At 37.8% G+C, this 20,944-nt stretch overlaps 1 protein-coding gene across 4 annotated transcripts in view; it reads right to left on the bottom strand.

Moving 5' to 3' along the window:
• pacrg (PARK2 co-regulated) overlaps nt 1–20,944 on the bottom strand; it is a 163,408-nt gene that overhangs the window by 34,088 nt on the left and 108,376 nt on the right. For all 4 annotated transcript variants that reach the window (XR_013799988.1, XM_079633000.1, XM_079633001.1 and 1 more), the window contains 2 exons: nt 8,183–8,354; nt 5,176–5,325 (listed from right to left, as the gene is read on the bottom strand). Coding sequence is in view for 3 of the 4 variants with exons in the window: in XM_079633000.1 (XP_079489126.1) it covers nt 5,176–5,325; nt 8,183–8,354 (322 nt within the window). In the remaining variant the exon portion in view is untranslated. The remainder of the gene's footprint in view (nt 1–5,175; nt 5,326–8,182; nt 8,355–20,944) is intronic.

Genomic DNA, 20,944 nt, shown 5'->3' with positions numbered 1-20,944 from the left:
ACTTGAATACACTATTATAGCTTGCAAGAAAATTCTGTCCAGACCTGCTTATCACTTATGAATATGTGAGTATATGGCCACATCCACACAGCAGCAGAATATGTCAGTCCTCTATTTGAGTCTTTAATATGGTTATACGTTCACACACAGTACGGATATTTACAAGAAGGATAACACATTCTATAACCGAAGTCACACCCAGAAATTTACAACCGCATTCTGAGGGGTTTCAATGTATGGTTTTGATAACTTACGGATATATGAGCGGTGTGTCATCTAAGGATTTTAGATACAGTCACTGTTCTCCACCAGAGGTGCTCCCATCAGTTTTGTGTTTTACATGCGAGCGGCATGACTCAAATGCTCCCTCCATCATATATAAACGCTTTTCAGTTTTATGGGCGTTGTTGCCATCTTTGATATTACTTTAGTTATTGTTGCTATGGTTAGAATATGGCCCCATTGCACATTAATACAGACAGTATTCAAGACGCTACTGTAAGTTGCTATGTTAATGGGACATTTCGACTTATAAAGTCCACGTTGCTGTGTGTCATTCATTGTTGCCCTCCAGAGCCAATCGCACAATAGGAGGTGGTCGCTAAGTGGAGGTACAAAGCACCTCTGCCATGGACAGAAAAAACATAACCAGATCGCCACGACAATACTGTCACGGCTCTCGGTGATGAACCCAAACGCAGACAGTATGCAATTAACAAGGTTTATTAATGACAGGAAAACAAAACCCACGATGGGGCAAACACAGGTAGGGAAAAATAAAGACTAACAACACTAGACTAAGACTGGACAATTAACTAGACTATAAACTCACAGCAAATACAAGATTAAACAGCTCTTTGACAAAATATTAAATATTATATAATATATATGATAGCACAAGACAGCAAACACAAGGGGATTAAATAGGGGAGGGACAACAGGTGATACTAATGAAACAATGAAGACTAACGAGGAGAACAAGGGGACGGGGTAAAGTGACGAGACAACACAAGCACACAGCCCAAACAAAAGGCCATGTACTTGCACACGAACTATGGGTCTGTCATGATCCTGCCTCAAGAAAGACATTAGGGACATTAGAGAAAATCAAGGACACGAGGGCAGAATCATGACAAAAACCACCTGACCCCGCAGATCTAGCACTCCACGGACACAAATCCTTTTTTTGGTTTCAAATAAAATGCTTAAAAAATTCCTCCATCTGCCTCGGGTAAATACGTTTCTGTGTGGGTGTGTCAGCGCTTAGAGTTGTCGGCATTCCCATCAGGAAGATTCATAGGACCAAAAGGAGTGTATCACAGCAGGTCGGGTGCAGATTAATGCGGAAAGCAGACTAACAGCACAAAGATAATGCAGGCCAATAAAAAGACTCGCACACGCACGCGGAGCACAGGAGTGAAGCAGGGGCTAACGGCAGAACAGCTCGGGGTCGTTAAGCATCATTAGCGGGACATTTGTTCACACACATTTGTCAGGAAGCGTCCTGCTAAGCAGGGAGTGTGTTCTCCTCAAGGAGTGTGTACTGGACAGAGGCAAGCAGGCAGGAAATGAAGTTACTGCCGCGTGTGTGTGTAATCTACTGCATGATGGAGCAGATCTGTCCCTCGTATGAGACGTCACCGTATTTGATTAACAACAGGACTCATCCCAGCCGGAAAACAAGAGAAGCGTGTAAACTGCATCTGTGATTCGCATGCATTTACAGTTCCAGCATATTCAGTAGTTTCAAGTACAGGAGCACACAAACACTCACACAAGCGAAAATGCAGCACGGCTACAATCAGGAAAAAGTTTATCTGAAGCTCAAGAGACCACAAAAGCCATAGAAAGTGGGAAAAAGCAGTGCTACATATTGATTGAATTATGAGAGGTTAAACCTCCTTACTCCTAATGATTTAAACAGACTGAAATAACATTGGGGAAACTGCACACTGAAGCAGTTCATTTATGACTACTCCAGGGCTAAAGAGTTCTGTCTAGAACACATTTACCACTAATTTTATATTTAAAGGAATAGTCTACTCAAAAATGTTAAGAATTGGAAGTTTATATAGCCTAGCTCAGAATGCCAAGATCATTTGGTTTGATTCCCAGGGAACACAAATTGATAAAATGTATACTTTAAATTTACTGTAAGATACTTTGGAAAAAAGCATCTATGAATGAGAAAAGTGAGAAGACAGTAGTTAAGAAAGCATCTGATCACAGGGATGTGGATATGTTTGCACCAGCTCTGCATTTGACCCTTCGCATGGAGTTTGATTGACAGGCGATCTGACCAATAATAATCTGCCATTACCGCCATTTTTGTCAGACAAAGCAGTCAGGAGAGTTAGTAGATTAATGTCGGTGGATTAGAACTTGAAAAATGGAGTGTACTGACGTCTTTCCGTGGTTAAAACAACACACCTTGATGTGTGTTTAATCATGTTTATTTGATGCTATAAATTAACTATAAGGAAGAGATGATCGGTTCACGAGCAGCTTTAACTGAGGCTCTACAGCGATCTGTCAGACACATTAAAGAGCCACAAAACGGTATTTAGATTGCTTTAAAAAAAATACCAAATTTGAAAGTTGAGACTTTTTTTCATATCAAAAGTAACCTGCTCTGTCCTGTCTGTCAGCGCGTTGTCAGTGTGCTCTCTTCTCCACATGTATTTTTCACTGCGTGAGACCATGGTGGGGCGTGAGAGCAGCGTAGCTTGTCGGACATAGCAACAGTAACTAAAGGAGGCGGGTCTTTGCGAACGGTCAATCATGTCAACAGATGAGATCATTAAAAACTGTTGTTATTTTCCCAAATGTTTTGATCAATTTAATGCATCCTTGCTGAATAAAAATATTAATGCATTTAAAAAAGGAAGAAAACTTACTGCCCCCAAACTTTTAAACAGAATATTAGGCTATTTAACAGCAACAAATGTGGACAAATGTGACCTTGTGAGAGAAAAAAAGCAGGACGAATCACACGGACACACAACACCACAAGCGCCAACAGCTGCATCCTGGGGAACAAAAGACCACTATGTAGACACAAATTCCCTCTGGCCACACTGCCACAAGGCATAAAAATTAAAAACACATATATACACACACACTCTCTCTCATTGTACAAATAGTGGCCCATGACATACTTTAAGAGTGATCTGGTTCAGGATATTCACTACCAGCATCTACACCCAAAGGAATCCAAAAGAAAAAGTCAGATCCTTTTTAGCCCAACGTCAGTTAACTACAACTCTCCAAATATCTCTCTCTCTCTCATACAATCAGACTATTTAAATGGATAGTTCACCCCAAAATGAAAATTCAGTCATCATTTACTCATCCTCAAGTTGTTCCAAACATGTATGAATTTATCTCTTCGGCTGCACACAAAATAAGTTATTTTGAAGAATGTCGGAAACCAAACAGTTGATGGACCCCATTGACTTCCATAGTATTTGTTTCCATTCTATGGAAGGCAATGGGGTCCATGAACTGTTTGGTTACCCATGTTCTTCAAAATATCTTATTTTGTGTTCAGCAGAAGAAAGAAATACAAACAACTTGAGGGCGACTAAAATAGCAGCTGCTCATTTCTCAAGTTGATAAGATGCACAATGATTTCTGAAACTGATATTTAAATCTAACCAGTCCTGGCCTGGGCCTGTAAACCAGGCATTAAACACTTAATAGTCTTTACCTACTGGTAATTCACAGAGGAGATTAGCATGGAGCCTGGAGCTAATGAGAGGAGCTTTCTGTGTTCCTCCAGTGCTCCTTCTCTTGCTCAAACAAAACATTAGCAGATAATGTAACGGAATTAAGAAGACAAAAGATTCAAATTGGATATTGATCAGAGGAGTGAGGTGGCAGCATTTCGGCTGGTTAAGCCTGTGATGAGGTGATTGATCCACAATGCTTGTCCTCACGTCTGAAGATGTCTGGCAGGCCTATAGTCTGCCTGACAAAGGCCGTGAAAAGAACCGTGAGTTTGTCTGACACCAGGACACAATGAATACAGAACGGTCATGTCAGTCCACAGAACCATATTTGAAAGGATGGCAGACATCAGATGACAAAGAGAGACAAATAAAACGACACAATCAATGGAAATACAGGCACCAGTAGACTTGTATTGGCATTGGCATGTAAAAAGTCGGCATAAGCATTCAGTAATGATGTAGAATGTTCAATAAGAGTGACTCAGAGCAGTGCCGATGCCTGCTGATCTGAGAACAGCTTTAAAGATCAGAGCTGAAGGCTTGGATCCTAAAAGACAAGCACTGATCTCTAGCAAGACAAGGGCCGCAGGGATCAATGTAAAATCAATGTTAATTGCCAGTGTTTTTCTATGTGGCCAGTTCAGAGATACCAAAAAAATGGTTAAACACGTAAAACCCAAAGCAGCAGAAAAAGTAAAGATTGTAGTCATTAAAAAACATACAAAAAGTTTCGACAGTTTCGACATCAGATTGAATGAGCCATATTCAAAACTGGCAATACACATAACTGTAACCGCACAGCTGAAATCTATAGCACACTCCTGGTGCATTCATGTAGTGTTGGAATTATCTTAGTTATGTATTTCAGAAACATTTACTGTACATCAGAAAGCTCTGTTGTGACATCATGTGAAAATAAATTATTTTCGTCCAAAAGATCGGGGTCTGTAAGTTTTTTTTTTAATGTATGTATTTCTGATAATTCACCAAGGCTGCGTTTATTTGATAAAAAATACAGTACTAATTGGAAATATTATTACTATTTAAAATAACTGTTTTCTATTTTAATATATTTTCAAATGTCATTAATTCATGTGATGGCAAAGCTACATTTTCTGTAGTCATTACTCCAGTCTTCAGTGTCACATAATGGCACAACTGCGTAATATTTTTATGGAATATTTGTGATATTTGACCCTTTTTTTCAGGGTTATCTAATTAATAGAAATTTCGAAACAGCATTTATTTAAAATAGAAAAATCTTTTGGAACGTTATGTATGTCTCTACTGTCACTTTTGATCAAAATCAATGTATTCTTGCAGAATAAAAGTATTAATTTCTTTAAAAAAAAAAATACAAATCTTACAGACCCCAAACTTTAGAATGGTGTATATATGTTTTATAACAACCCAAAGTTGTTGTAGATGTGTATGAGTTGCTTACTGTTCATGTTCTTGAAGATGTTCAGGATGGGGAGGATCTGTCTGTAGTACGGGACCAGCGCCTCACCCACCATCTCTGCTGACACTACCAGGTGTTGCAGAACCTTCAGCGTGGTGCAGATGACCTGCCTGCACCTCGTGTTGAGGGCATCTGTAGACAAACACAGACACATGTAGAGACCGAAAGAGAGAAGTCCAAAAACACTGAGGTCATGAGTATTTTTGCCATTTGTTACAACCCTTACTGGGGTGTTATATTTGCACTTTTTTTGTCCTCAAACTATGCCCAAACCCTGAAAAATACTTTCTTCACGGGCTCTAATTGGAAGGTATCCATTCAATTCTTCAAAAAAGCCTTCATTTGCATCTTGCATGATATCCACAATCCTGTGGTTCAGTGGTAAGTGAAAATAATGACAGAGTATTGAATTTTAAGGCGTCATGAATTGAGAAATCAAAACTTTTGACATACAAGAGAATGTTATTCTCATTAATATTCCTAACATTAAGAAAGTGTGGATGAAGTTACAGTCAGATTGTGTCAGTAAGACACTGTTAGTTTGTTCGCCTCATTTTGCTGAGGATTCGTTTTTTTTTAACAAGACACATTTTACGCAGGCCTTTTAGAGGGAATGAAAATAAAAGTTGATGCAGTTTTGACTATATTGGATCTGACAAAAATGTCACAACACACTAGTGTGAGTAACAATGTGTTTACCATGTCTCACTATTGCTTTGTCTGTTACAGATCATTTGAGTAGTTATACTATAGTGCTGCAGTCAAACTTAATAGTTGTGATTTGCTGTTCTTTCCTTTGCTTTGGCATTTATCGGGTAAGCTATGCATTGGATTATTAAATATGGAAGAAAGCACGTAGAGAAGGCAGCTTCTTTTTTTTTTGTCATCAGTAAGACAAACCATTACATCACGTTTCATTTTATTTAAAACACAACACTGGACATGACAATGTAAATGTTTTTCACTTTATCGAAAAGGATGAACGATGAATAGCCTATAAGAACGACAGTGCGACCAACGATGGTACATTCATTCATAATTCCGTTTACACAAAACATTGTAAGTCACCCTTTGTCAATAATAACTGTGGTAACTCCAAGAACTTTAACTTCATTTGCCACAACCAAGACTTATAAAGTTTATGTAATAAATGTTTCATATTGTTGGCAAATGTTTCAACTAAGTAATAAGATATTTTTCAACAACGGAAGTTTATAAAATGTAATAGAGGGGCAGTTGAAAATTATTTTTATATGTGAAACTGTTACCCAATCATAGCAGTAGGCATTTACTTCCAAGTCTTGAATGCCGCACTCCCATCAAAACAGTGAGTTTTAAAGAGCAGGTCAAAAATAGGATATGAAAATAGCCTACTACATCTAAATTAGGATGTCTTGATAACATTATAAGTGGGCCTCAGAGAACATTATAAAATAATACATTATTAGACATGATGTTATGATGTATCTCAAGCCCGTCTCAAGGTTTTCATGAGGTATCCTAATATAAAAAAGTTGTTAAAGCTGTTAAAGGGGACACTTCACCCAAAAATAAATTTATTTACACACTTTCACATCATTTCAAGCCAAGCCTGTATGACTTTCTTCCTTCTGTGGAACATAAAAAAAACAAAAACGACTTTTGTGTTTCGCAGAATAAAGACATTTATTTTGAGTGGCAGCTGTGTGCTGTACTTTAACAATCATTTCCATTTACTTCCTGCTCTCCTATATCTGAACAGCACACTATGAAATTCTAATTACCAAACAAACACGGCAAACTGTTTTCCAGCGGTGTGACATTTGCACCGAAGGAGTGTTCAATAATTCATGATGTGTGACGCGTCTGGAGGAGTGAAGATCTGTTTCTAAATCTCTCTAAATAAAGGAACCATTAATTCCTTCTTCATATTAGGCTCTAAAAATGAATGACCTCATATACCTTTTCCTTCTCTAAATACCACAGGAGCATGACATTTAGACACTTCAGTAATTGCGTTAGTTTAACTCCTGATACAAACATATCTGCAGTCATTCCTGTGAGAGAGGGGGGAAACTGTTCTCATTTATCTATCTATCCATCTATCTAGTTCAAACTTCAATCAAGCAGAAGGATTGTTTTATGTAATCATCCCACAAGAGCTCATTTATTTGTTGATTCTGGGCTTTGATCGGGCCAGTGCAGAACATCGACCTTCTGGTTTTTACTCTCTTCAGTGTGACATTTGCTGTATGTGTACGGTCAGTTCTTTTTTTTTTGTGGAAAATTAGCTTAATTCATTCTTTTTTTTCTATCCATGACCTTCTAGTGTGTCCAAAGTGTTCACAGTCTATTACAAAAAAAAGCACATTTTGTTAGTGTACTGTATTATGTTGTCTTATTTTGTTGTGCTGACAAAAGGGCCAGTAGTGCTCTTAAAATGCATTATATAATACAATTTATTAAGTAATACCATTTTTATGAACAGAAAGACAAGCAAAAATTAACCAGACGAAATGTTTTAAAATTTGGTATTACATTATCTTAAAATGGGTCTTTTTGCTTTGTTGCAAGTACAGTAAATGCAAAAAATAACAGTAGGCTAAGTTTTATTCCATAATTGTAACAGCTTCACAAAAACCCTTGGCTAACAATAAAGCATTAATGGCCAATATAGCTCTCATCATACTGTTTTCTCCTTTAAATTGACGTTGCCTTCACATGACTTTTTCAGCATTTTCAAGCTTTGCTTCTTACCACCATCCCATAACCAGATTTATTTAGTGTATATATATATATGAATTATTTTATTTTTTCTCGATTCAGAACGCTTCTTATATTCTTATTGCAGCGGTTTCTTATGCAGATGAAGTGCATACTTTGTACCAGGGACATATTGACCACCACTGAATGATTTTGACTAGCCAAAAAAAGAAAAAAAAAAGAATGAGTTACTTTGGACAGGAATTAGTACTAAACAGGGAGTAGGTGTCATCTTAATGCACTCCACTCTTGATGGGTATGATGAGCTGTGGAATAACAGGCAGGACCTTACTGCCACCGTGCTCCAGCATGTCATGGATGCCCTGTCGAGCGAAGAACTCATAGGGGTGAACCGTCTCGCACAGACCATCAAAGAACAGGGGGAGGTAGTGATGGTAGTCCAGTTTTTCAATCTCCACCTGTTTAAAAACACACAAACACACATGCAGGGTCAGTGTTATTCTAAGCTATGGAAGGCCAAAGGGTTTGTGTGTTTTTAAATAACCCCTCTTTGCGTCTGTCCTTATATTAGCCTCAACAAATACTCACAGGCTTCAAGCCACATAAAGACCAGCCCCCGTTTTAGTGCCCCCAAGCATGCCGACACACATTCTGGAGGGAAGACTGGGGGGACAGCTGTTCAGGGGCTTAGAACACTCAAACATGTGACTTCCTGTTGGATCACACGTTCGCACCTGTTCTCCTTGGGTTGTGAGCATGGAAACAGACGTGAATAGACCAGGACTGTTTCCTGTCCTTGAGTATTGGACATAAAGTCACACTTTAAAGTCTTTTACTTTATTTTCTTCTTTCTGTCTCAAGAATCTGTCAAATAGGTTTCATGATGTTGTGTTCACACTGAAACAAAAATAGAAATCAGTATTTTGTCCCCCCATTTTTTCAACGGGAAAAAACATATACCGGTATTGAGAATGTTTTCAGAGAATATATCTTGACTTAATTTATTTTCCATATTCTATTGCCATATTTATCTTCCCTTTTAGCATAACTTCACTAAATATATTAGATATCGGTTTTAAACATGCAAAAAAAAGTACATCAGGGTAAAAAGACTTAAAAATAAAAAAAATTTAATTGTTTAAATATTTTATTGGGGGGAAATATGTGCGCGCAGCAGTGTGTGTGTGTGTGTGTGTGTCACATGACTCCTTTACAACTGTTCTTTAGTCTTAGTGTCACTGATACCAGGAGCAGTAAGGTTGAAAGTGGCCAGACCTCATCAAACCCATCCTCAGACATCAAAGCACAGAGAGAGAGAGAGAGAGAGAGAGAGAGAGAGAGAGAGAGAGAGAGAGAGAGAGAGAGAGAGAGGGGAGAGAGTGAGGAGAGAGTGAGAAGAGAGTGAGAGAGAGAGAGAGAGAGAGAGAGAGAGAGAGAGAGAGAGAGAGAGAGAGAGAGAGAGAGAGAGAGAGAGAGAGAGAGAGAGAGAGAGAGAGAGAGAGAGAGAGAGAGAGAGAGAGAGAGAGAGAGTGAGTGAGTGAGTGAGTGAGTGAGTGAGTGAGTGAGTGAGTGAGTGAGTGAGTGGAGTGAGTGAGTGAGTGAGTGAGTGAGTGAGTGAGTGAGTGAGAGAGAGAGAGAGAGAGAGAGAGAGAGAGAGAGGAGAGAGACCGAGAGAGAGAGAGAGAGAGAGAGAGAGAGAGGGAGAGAGAGAGAGAGAGAGAGAGAGAGAGAGAGAGAGAGAGAGAGAGAGAGAGAGAGAGAGAGAGAGATTGCTTAGAGACAATTTACTGGCTAACCTTGACCTATTCTGACTTGGTCAAGATTCATCTTGGTGAGTCACACAGCAAAACTCAGTCCAAAAGCAAATCATGTGCAGTGCGCTGGTAGAGAGATGATACTCTCTCTCACACACACACACACACACACACACACACACTCACACACACACACACAGCCATAGTGATTCAAAACATGAAAAGCAAGAGGAGACTCATGAGCTAACCACAGACAGATGTCTCGCATCACTGGGGTGATGTCTGTGGGACACAATCTCTGCCTGTAGCATTAATCACTGGAACACTGCGAGTGTATGTGTGGGTGGATCAGCTTTTGTCTACATTTGAGGAATAAATGCCCCAACATGGATATTAAACACCAACATTGTGGAAACCAGGCAACAACAATGGCTTTACTAAATTGTGTAATGAAAATCTGAACATGCAGAAGAGTTACTGTGAGGGTTAGTAGGTTTAAGATTAGGGCATATAACTCAGTATGAAGACAATAGCAGCCAATAAAAAGTCTCTGACAATATAGAAAAAAGAAATGTATGTTTGCGCAGATCTTCAAGGAATTTTATAAGGCTATGTTGAACATAAATGCACATACACCTGATGTGGGTCCTTAAGGGATATTATTATTAGTTATTTGTGAATTCAGTGCCAACACATATAATCATTATAGCACAGTGTGCTGAGTCATCTTTACAAAACTCACACCCCTGCAGAGAAAGACAAAACGCACCTGCTAAAATACATTTTATGTGTGTCCAGCATCACTTGGAAACTTAGAATTATTTTATTATGTATAAAATATTAGCCATAATTGCAAAGTGTACCTTATTGTATCACCATTTTATATTTGTTCATGATTGAATTAAATATTTGTGTATTGTACACTGGCGTTTAAAAATGTGGGGTTGGTCTCTAATGCTCACCAGGGCTGCATTTATTATACAAAAAAAAAAAAAAAACAGTATTGTTGTGAAATATTATTACAATTTAAAGCTACACTGTGTAGGAATTACTCCCATCTAGCGGTAAAATTGTATATGACTACCAACTGAATATTACTTTCTAGCCCCATCCCATTCTGAGGGCTATTCCGAGGGCTATGTATATTTTTTAAAGAAATATACATTTCTTTAAAAACATCGAATGGTAGTGTAGATTACCAAGCCAAATGACAAAAGTTGTACCTAATTATTTTATTTTATCATCATTTAATTAAAATATGTATGTATATTATTTTATTTTTTGGAAAATTAATACATAAAGTTATAAAATAGAATACACTTCCTGTCACTCAATCTCCCTCACACACAGCCTCGATGTGTCATCATCATATCTTCCAGCAGAGCATACTTGATAAATACTTGCCTAATAAAATCACATCTTAATCAAGTATTGAACGTTTTCTTATTATGAACTGTAGCATGTCTAACCATCTTATAAAAAGCAATAATGCTCTGAAGGCTATCCTACACAATGTCTGCGTTATGCCTATAACCTTCAGGCCTGTTTCACGAATTACAACACACACAATAGCAGAGTGTTTCCATTTTACCGCACATACTAAAACATTACAGAATTCAAACATTGTGTTCACTAATTCCCCTTGCTGTTATTCATTTTGCTTTTTAATATCCTGTGGGTTGTGGCGGATTGAATTCAAATTGAACTGAAAATGTTGAACTGTGCTCGTTCCTGGTGTGTGAGCGCTTGTCCTTTAGAAAGATTTTGATAGCTTACGTCTGTCAAACTATTTGTGCAGCATATTGATTAAGGGCTGCCGGAGATGTTAAAGGGAAGACAAATGATTTGTCACCAGTGCAAAAACAAAGAAATATGAGAAGTGTCACACACGCCGCGTCATAAACCACAGAATGATACCGAACGGCAGAATGGCTCAAAAGAGACGCGTTTCTAATGCAATCTGTAAGATTTATTTCTAACCCATCCTTTACTATTTACACATTATTCCATTTGCTGTCTGTTCAAAAGACATGAGTGAAATGTCAAGTGGGATTTGAAGAGAGCGAGTCTGATCATAATGGGTCAGTCAGACAGAGACCAGAGTCATATAGCAGTCACTATGACGACAGTAAAGATTTCAGTGGCAAATAAGTGAGCACTGAAACTACAGGTGCAGGGAAATAGTCAAATATGGGAGTCAGTGAAACGTGTAAAGTGCTGGTCTCGCTGAAAGAGTTTCTGTCGAATGGTTGCAATTATGATCCTTTTGGAAGCCATTAAAACTGTATCTGCCCATGAGCAGGGCTGTTGAAAGCTCTTAATGCCTGACAGATTGGGCAGAAAGACAGGCAGGTGTGGTTTGAGCTTGTATGGCTGCAGTGGAAAGGATGAGGCAGAGCTGAAACTAACAGTCGGCAGTCCAGACACGCTCTGGCATTGAGGTGAGACATAAGGCTTGATGTGAGCGCCAGCAGCACATTTCTCCCAGCGTGCCGAGCACAAAGACACTTGTAGGGGGGAATGGCCAACCCGTGGTGTCTACCATGAAGATGAATGGCCAAACTGGCCACTTGAGTTTATACCATCACAGGCACTCGCTGTAGACAGGAGGAACTCAAGGACACTTTCTGAGTACCTGAGGACGCGTGAGATTGTAGTGAACGCAATATAGACATGAACTATACTACACAAATTTCAAGTTGGACAGTCAGCCTGACACACATTATGACAGTTTGAAATTTGCCCTCCACGTGAGAGGAGGTAAATGCTTAAAGCAATGTCCTGGCTATGAGAGTGTGACCTGTGCAATTGAAATATGTCATTGCATTTCAGAGGGAGGAAAATAACTTGACATTCTCTCTTTCCCAGACTGTGGCTGTAAGATAGAGGAGTGTTTTTTCAAGCATGAGAGGAGGGGGTGTATACATTTAGAGGCTCATTCTGAAAGGAAATCAGAATGTTTTTTTTCTTCCTGTTTTTCTGAGATGGTTGTGATGAAATCACCAGCTGAAACGCAGGGGCATATGGAAGGACAATGGAAGGGCTGTGTCAGTCAAGTTGTCAGTACTGTTTACATATGCTATATATAATGGATATTCCAGGGCTAGCTGTGCATTAAATTATTTTAATGCACACCGATTGCCTCCTCGTAATAATAATAATAATGGTTAATTAATACCTAGAGAAATTATTTTCATTCAAATTGCTTTATAATAAAATAATATGTATACACACATACATTCTGTATGATGTAATGTAATAATATATCAAAAGTTTCTCTACCTTACTACTAAAGTTATATTCTCTGAGCAAACATGAGCAGAACAATAAACCATTAGGACATATAGGAACAAGAAAATCGTATTACATAGAGGAGGCAAGCTTTTCTGCTTCTCCGGTCACAAAGAAATCCAAAGCCTGTGATAATGTGCATATCGTACAGTTGGCCTGGATAACTGTAATTCTGTGTGACTCACCCTCAGCTTTCCATCACCAAACAAAAACACTTCTTCATGTACTTAAGCTAATGTCAAGAGAGACCACCGGCACACATCAGCTCTGAAGAGCTCTAGGATGGTGATGGCTTGTAACGGCAGCGCTCCAGAGCAGACAGGCCATGAGGCTGTGAGAGGTAGGAGAGAGCTGACAGGTATTGTCAGGAAACTCAGTGAGCGGCCTGCAGACGGAGACGAGTTTGTCTCTGACGGGTTTATTGAAAAAGCTGCAGGCGCAAACAGCTTGAGCCAACACGGCTCTACAACACACACACACACACTCTCTCATGTCTTTAGGCACTAAATACATTAAGAAGAGGGAAGAGCATGCACACAGAGAGAAAGAAAGAGAGAAATATATTAAAAAACACGTAAATATTGACTAAGCTATGGTCTATTGGTTAGTAGTACATGTGCTCCAACCTATTGAACTGGTCAGTAAAGGTCCTGACTCCTGATATAGTGTCCTACATCATATATTGGGTACGCTGATAAAAATTGCCATAAAAAAAAGAAAATTCACTAAGAAATTGCTGGTAAATTTTACAAATAACTCAAAAGAATCAATGATATTGAAGAATTGAAGAATAACACTGAATTAAACGGGAAAATATTACGTAGAAATACTGAAATGTTTTTTTTTTTGTAGAAACGTACTCCAGTAATCTTTGTATTATTTACCAATTCAAAAAATATTTGTTTAATGTGTATCCCCCACCTTGAAGAAACAATTACCTATGTACTACTACTGTACACCTAAAACAAAACAAAAATACGAAATAATTAAATGAACTTTGAAAATAAAATATGAGCAAAAAATAAGAATTCAAGTTTCAAACATGCAGTAATAAAATTTAATACAGTTACATTAATTGTTATATAAAAAGTGTCAGTAATAACAGTCTTGAGTTCAGATCTCAGAGGAATATACTTTTTAATAAAGCAAATAAATTCAAAATTTTCAACGAGAGGGGCAGGCAGAACGGAGAGCGTGAAACTGCTGTGGATGAGTGATAGAGAAGTGAAGTGCATGTTTGAGAGCTGTGTGTGGAACACCGCTGCCCTAGGCAACTGCCAATATTACCTATGCCAGGATCCAGCTCTTGAACTAGTACTAATACGGGCCATGGGAGTTTAAATATGGCTTAACATTTCTCAGCCCCGTTGCTCCTCTTTCTCCATCATTTCCTGTCACTTTTTTTTGTCTGTCTTCATAAGTGGAGTTTCTCTAGCTGAATTGTTCACTGAAACATGGTTAGAAATGATTGGTAAAACCAAAACCAAAACTTTTTCTCTTCTAGTAACTTAGAACAGTGCCACTCCTGTCTATAGTCAGGAGGAAGATAAAGAGAATGAGGAGGGTGCGGAGAGAGGTGGAAGTGGAATTCACTTTTGGGCTTTGCTAATCACTTTTGGGCTTAGGGAAAGATTGGCAGAAATGGAAAAGGAGTGAGTTAATGAGAAAATATGAGGATTCTTGTGAGGCCTTTGAATGAAATATGGCTGATATTCTCTCTGTGTGCGGTGGAGACAGGACTGTCTGTCATTAGCACACTGAGGGCAGAGAATCTAGGCTAAGTGTTCAGGCCATTTCTGTTGCCTTTCCAACCGACTGCGTAGATATGAGGATTTCACAGCCTATTACACATGATAATTGGAGAACATATTGAATTGGAGGCAATTTTCTCTTCTTCTTTGTATGCATAAATGTTTACAGTATTCACCGTAAAGCCTTTTCTGGAAGCATGTGACAGAGCATGCTATATGATGGATCCAGTCACGTATCCAAATATTTGTTTCTATAAATGCGCTTGCCACTCTGTCAAATGATAAATAATAATAAAAAAAACAGCATAATAGAGAAGGCTATTTAAATGATTAATGTTTTGTTTACACGGTTTATAGTAATTCCCGGCACGTAGGGATATTCAATAACAGCACCTACCTTTCTCTGAAATCAATTAAGATTATGCTTGTAATAGCTGGCATAAAAGTGCAGTAACATTAGCGAAATTTTGCAGGAAAAAAGGGTCTATTGTCATTAGTGTATGATGTATGAAGCATAACTCATACAGAATTCACTTCAAAACCAAGTAGCTTTCTGTAGGCCAACATAGTGATATCTGAGGAAATCTTTTGTCCTTATTGCGAAATCCCCTATCACGTGAATACCTATAAAAATGACCCGCCAAAATCCGCTGACCAAGGGTAAATGTGACCGCACATTAAGACAAGCAACTAGACCTTTCTGTATACTTCTAAGTTTAACGCTCAGCTGCTCTGTGCTGAACGCGGTACATCCCTCGGTTTAAGGGCTCTAAATCAGTGTCCAGTTCAGACGGGGGAGACTGATCCCTCAGTGAGGTGGCATAGTCATAAAACAGAAGAAATAAAAAGAAAGATGGAAAGACATGAAAGAGTATAAAATATTAAGTGCTGACTAAAAGTTATCATCACATCCATCTGTCATCATTATAATCAGATGTAATCACAGTTGTCAGTCGGCTGACACGCACATCCGTACAACTGACAGCACTCTGATCACATCTAAGGAGTCTTGATATGAGAGAGACAGACAGGGAGACCAAAGAGACATAAACCTGGTTACCACAAGATTTAAAGAACTGAGATTTCACCAGCACAGAAGCTATATCTCCTTTTAACGTGACTTGAATAGTGAGCTAACTTGCTAAATCATACAAACAAAATAACAATTTCAAATCCTAGTAAGCTTGCTGCCTACATATGCAGCATTATAACCATTATAACTAAGTAAGATGTGATCGATTTGAAACACTTTACATAATCAAACGCAATACAAATCGTGTTCAGCATGGGAGACTTGACCCATAATTAAATTTCAATAGTTTGTTGTTAGCATGATGCTAAGCTAAAAGTGAGTACCAGTAAATAACCATGCCAAACTATTTGAATGCTCTTCAATATGGAGTTAAATATTAATATTAATAATCAATTTTTTTCTCTCCTCATCTGCCATCTAGGATTTGAAACAAATATATGCTGTTTTAGTTGCCATAATGGTTGCTAAAGCAAGCAACTGCCCCATGTATAAAATGTAAATGCAATTATCACTTCATTCCTGATTAGGTCTGAGTTCATTAGCAACACTCTCTTTAACAAAAAATAGCTTTTCCCTGAGCATTAGCAATGAGGGGCGTTAAGAAGTCTAGACTTGATTCCCTCAGTGGCTGGTTTAATGCTTAGAGGCAAATAGGTATACTGAGTTATCAGTTTTGTTCTCTCCCTGTGAGGATGTTTATAATAAGTACCGGACCAGGAACGCCCGGAGACTCTAGCCAAACCCATTACACATGCTGATCTGATTGCCTTCATTTATTATTAAATCAAAATGCTGTGTGGCCTTCATGTCGGCCACTTTATGAGACTTTAAAATTTAAACACTTGGAAACTGACTGGTAATTTTGACTAAACCATCCAGTAAAAGGAGCAGGAAGTGCTACGCCCATTCCACTCCCAGATGCTATTGGTGATGCTAACACTTCAAACACAACGTGCTCCCGTCAACAATAGCTCAGAGACTAATTAAACTGAGCATGATGCTGACCAATTATACACAAAACAAGCTCATTAGAGCACTGTAAGCCTGTTTTATTAATAACCCCATTTATTTCCATAATTAGTTCACTTTTATCTGTAAACATCAAAGAGATAAACTGTGACATCTCTAAAAGAATATCTATCTATCTATCTATCTATCTATCTATCTATCTATCATAGAGATAGACAGATAGATAGGTGAATGTGTGTGTAATGTGTGTATTTTGTCTGACCGTGTGTGTGTGTGTGTGTGTGTGTGTGTGTGTGTGTGTGTGTGTGTGTACACATGTTCTTATTTGTTACACTGTTTATTTAAAATCGGATGGATGGATGGATGGATGGATGGATGGATGGATGGATGGATGGATGGATGGATGGATGGATGGATGGATGGATGGATGGATGGATGGATGGATGGATGGATGGATGGATGGATGGATGGATGGATGGATGGATGGATGGATGGATGGATGGATGGATGGATGGATGGATGGATGGATGGATGGATGGATGGATGGATGGATGGATGGATGGATGGATGGATGGATGGATGGATGGATGGATGGATGGATGGATGGATGGATGGATGGATGGATGGATGGATGGATGGATGTCACTGTAAATGAACGACTTCCTATTGCTTCCCAGCTGCAAATCAGTGTGACCACCCTTTAAGTCTGACCACTTTAAATAGGCCTCAATTATGTGTACAGTTTTAATGAGCAGATGAGTGAGAGTGCAGCTGCAGGCAGAGCCTCAGAGAGACCTGCTCTCCACCACTCCAGATTGGCCAGACGGTGACCACTGCTGTGCCCGGGGCTCAATCTGCACACTCAGCTGCTCTTAATACCCCTTTATTAGACTCTCCCTTTCTGTCTGTCTGCATGTCTGTCTGTCTCTATCCCTCCTCCTAATCTCTCCAGGCTCTTTTGCAATGTTTTAATTAAATCATAATCAGAGGAGATGTTTTCTGACAGATGTTTGTGCTAATGTGTAAGAACAGCTCGCTGAGGTATTGCACTGAGGTCACACCTCAGCTGCTCACATACAACCTATAAGCACAACGGTTTTCGACATGACTGATTCAAAGAATATCTAATTCTGCAGAAATTTATAGCACACATTGTATTATGAAAGCTACTGTATCATTTTTATAATGCTATATAAAAACTGAAATGACAGCATGGAGAGCAACATTGTGCATCTTTTCACAGTCTGTGAATCCGTTAGAGATCTGTGCGCTCTTCTTCCATGCCACATAAAGCCCTCATTGTTCCTACAGGCACCCGGCGGCACATGCATGATGTCATTACTCCATAATTTCCCCTCTCTCGATCTTTGTCTCAGTTATTTATTGCATTTTATGGCACACGTAAAACAACAAAAAGAATCAAGGTGATAGGATGTGAATCAGGTCTATATACTATACTGTCATATATCAGATGTGTAAAAGAGACCCGAGGACTTTTTTTTTTTTTTTACATTTTGCTTCATAACTCACAGGCTACTTACACATCTACTCATCATCATTTGGTATAAGAAACGTAGGCTATGTCACCAGTCAGTATTTACATTGGGAAAGACTAGAAGATAATAATGAATTATAATACAATATCACCCACTTACAAAATTATTAGGCCTATATCATTGTTTTAATACTGATTAAAATTCAAGTTGGATACAGTATGGTTGCTTTGGCTGTCAGGAATATTTATGCATTAAAAGCAAAAGCAATCCGTTTGACTAACTTATATTAATCAGCTGAGCTGAAAATTCAGATATTTCAATGATTATGATTTTATCTTTTTTTTTTTTTTTTTTTTTATAATTTTTTTTATTTTGAAAAACAAAACAAAAAGGGACAATACATATTAATGAACATTTTCACAAATGTAAATATGTCAGATTATAGCCTTAGGCTAATTTCCATCTGCAGACCCCCTGGCAGGTTGGTGTTACACACAAATGAATACATACATACAAATACACTATATACAAACTATGTACAGAGAGACAACGACAAGAACAGTGATCACATCATGTTAAAACAAACAATAACAACAAGAGTGGACAACAAAAGACATATAGAAAAAAGAAAATCATCGACTGTATTGCACAAACCACAATTTTGCACATGCCCTGACTGACCTAATATTGCACTGACCCATATTACACCATTCTATATTGCACTATATATCTGATTGAAGATTACGAGGAGGGCACATGAATTAAAAAAATGTGTGCACGGATATAAATCATTATTGATAAATACTACAATATTTCAAAATAATAATAATATTCTTTTTAAATTGGCATATACATCTACAATAAATGAATACATAATTTTTCAATCATTAAAAAAAAGAATTTGACAATTACTTTTCTCAATCTTTACTTTTTTTCTTAATGTTTTCACTAATTGGGAACAACCAATACATTTTTGACTTTCAGATTTTAAGACACACCCCGTTTCAAAAGCAAAAACACAATGCAGATCTGATTAATTAGAATGGAGATTAACAAGGACTCGTAAGGCCTGTTCACACCAGGCTTGTGCACAATTCAGACTCCTGAATTCCAATTCAATTCTTGAATTGATGTCAAAAACAGGATCTAGAATTACAATTCAAATTTGAATTAAAGGAAGCAGAATTGCAATTCAATAAAAATTCTAAGAAATTCATATACACATTTTTAGTGAAGTGTTTAACAATGAAGCTTTACAGTATATGTCAGATATGATTGCATTATGCACTTAGTTGTGTTCCAATGTTATTTTCATTTCAAAGTAATCAAATAACACTAATTAAACAACATTGAGGGGGTCATTTATTTCAAGAATTTGATCATCTATATTTTAGAACAAAATGTATGCAGGGTTGAGGAGTGACTAGTTATGTGTAATGAAATGATGTTATTAAATTACAAAATTAATGTAATTGTATTTAGTTGTATTACTGAGGTAAAATGTGTAATTCAATTAGTTACTAATATAATTAAAAGGAAATTGCTTTGCATTGATAAAGTAATCTAAATAAAGTAATCCAAACCACATTTATAATGTGTAACTTATAACAGTAAGCAATTACATTTCCAAAGTAACCTTCCTAACACTGAATGTATGTGACATTCAACAGATTCTTTCTGTTGTGTGACTGTGTGGCATTTCTTTGAATTGCCATGAATTTAATTCCACTTCCTGTCATTCAAATTCAACTTCCTGTGGGGTGGAGTCAATTCAATTAAAATTCCAATTCATGAATTGAATGGAGGCCAATAGCTAGGTTTCAGTCACGTGATTATGACGACGTGCGAAGGCGGGGCGATTTCAGATGGAGGGCAGGAAGTAAACATGGCGAATACGTCTATGGAGAGTCCGTATTTAGATCCAGTTTGAATACATTAGCTTCATATCTTGTGAGAGCACCAATTGTCATCAAGTTGTATATTGAGTAGCACTACACAATTTGGAAGATGTTTGCTGAAAAGATTAAATGCCATTGAGAAGACAGAATAATACATGGTGGTTTATTTACAAGATTAGATTTTTCAACAATTGTTATAATAACTACAAGAACATGGTGTGCAATAATAAATTGGAATCAATTTAATTACATATACAATACATAACGCCAGTACAATTGGACTAGTTAATACAAATATTAAGTTTTTTACATAATTTCCCATTCCAATTGATGCCTGAAAAGTCCCAATGAAGTCCATATTAGACTACCGGTAAATTAATAATCATTACCAAGTAAATTAGCATTTAACGACAACCTAATGCTATAACACAGCCACAAAAAAAAACAATTTAGCAAGCTAATATACCTCCGATGAAGTGGTCAGACACAGGCATAGACTCTGCTCCTCCCGACCACAGACGTAACTTATGTTTAAAATCCACTTTTTACGGCGTTGTTCTGTGAGCTTTTTACATTTCTCACCTTTATGAACGACAATCTGTGGTACTCTATAAAACCCATTTCCCTTTTCTCGGTTAGATCGATTGGAGCAGCCGTAAACTATACAAAACATGGGCATTTTTACACTTCTATTTCACTTCCTGCCCTCCATCTGAATTCCGCGCTCTCGCCAAGCAGTAATGTGACGTCACGTGAAACCAACCTATTCTGAAATTCTGAATTTTGAACAAGCCTGGGTCACACCAAGAACGACAACTAAAATGATAATTATATTAGCAGTTTAAGTTATTCTAAG

The sequence above is a fragment of the Phoxinus phoxinus genome (assembly GCF_949152265.1).
Source record: "Phoxinus phoxinus genome assembly, chromosome: 13".
NCBI classification, from domain to species: domain Eukaryota; kingdom Metazoa; phylum Chordata; class Actinopteri; order Cypriniformes; family Leuciscidae; genus Phoxinus; species Phoxinus phoxinus.
Note: the sequence above shows the minus strand (reverse complement) of the source record. Positions and strands in the feature narration are given on the sequence as shown.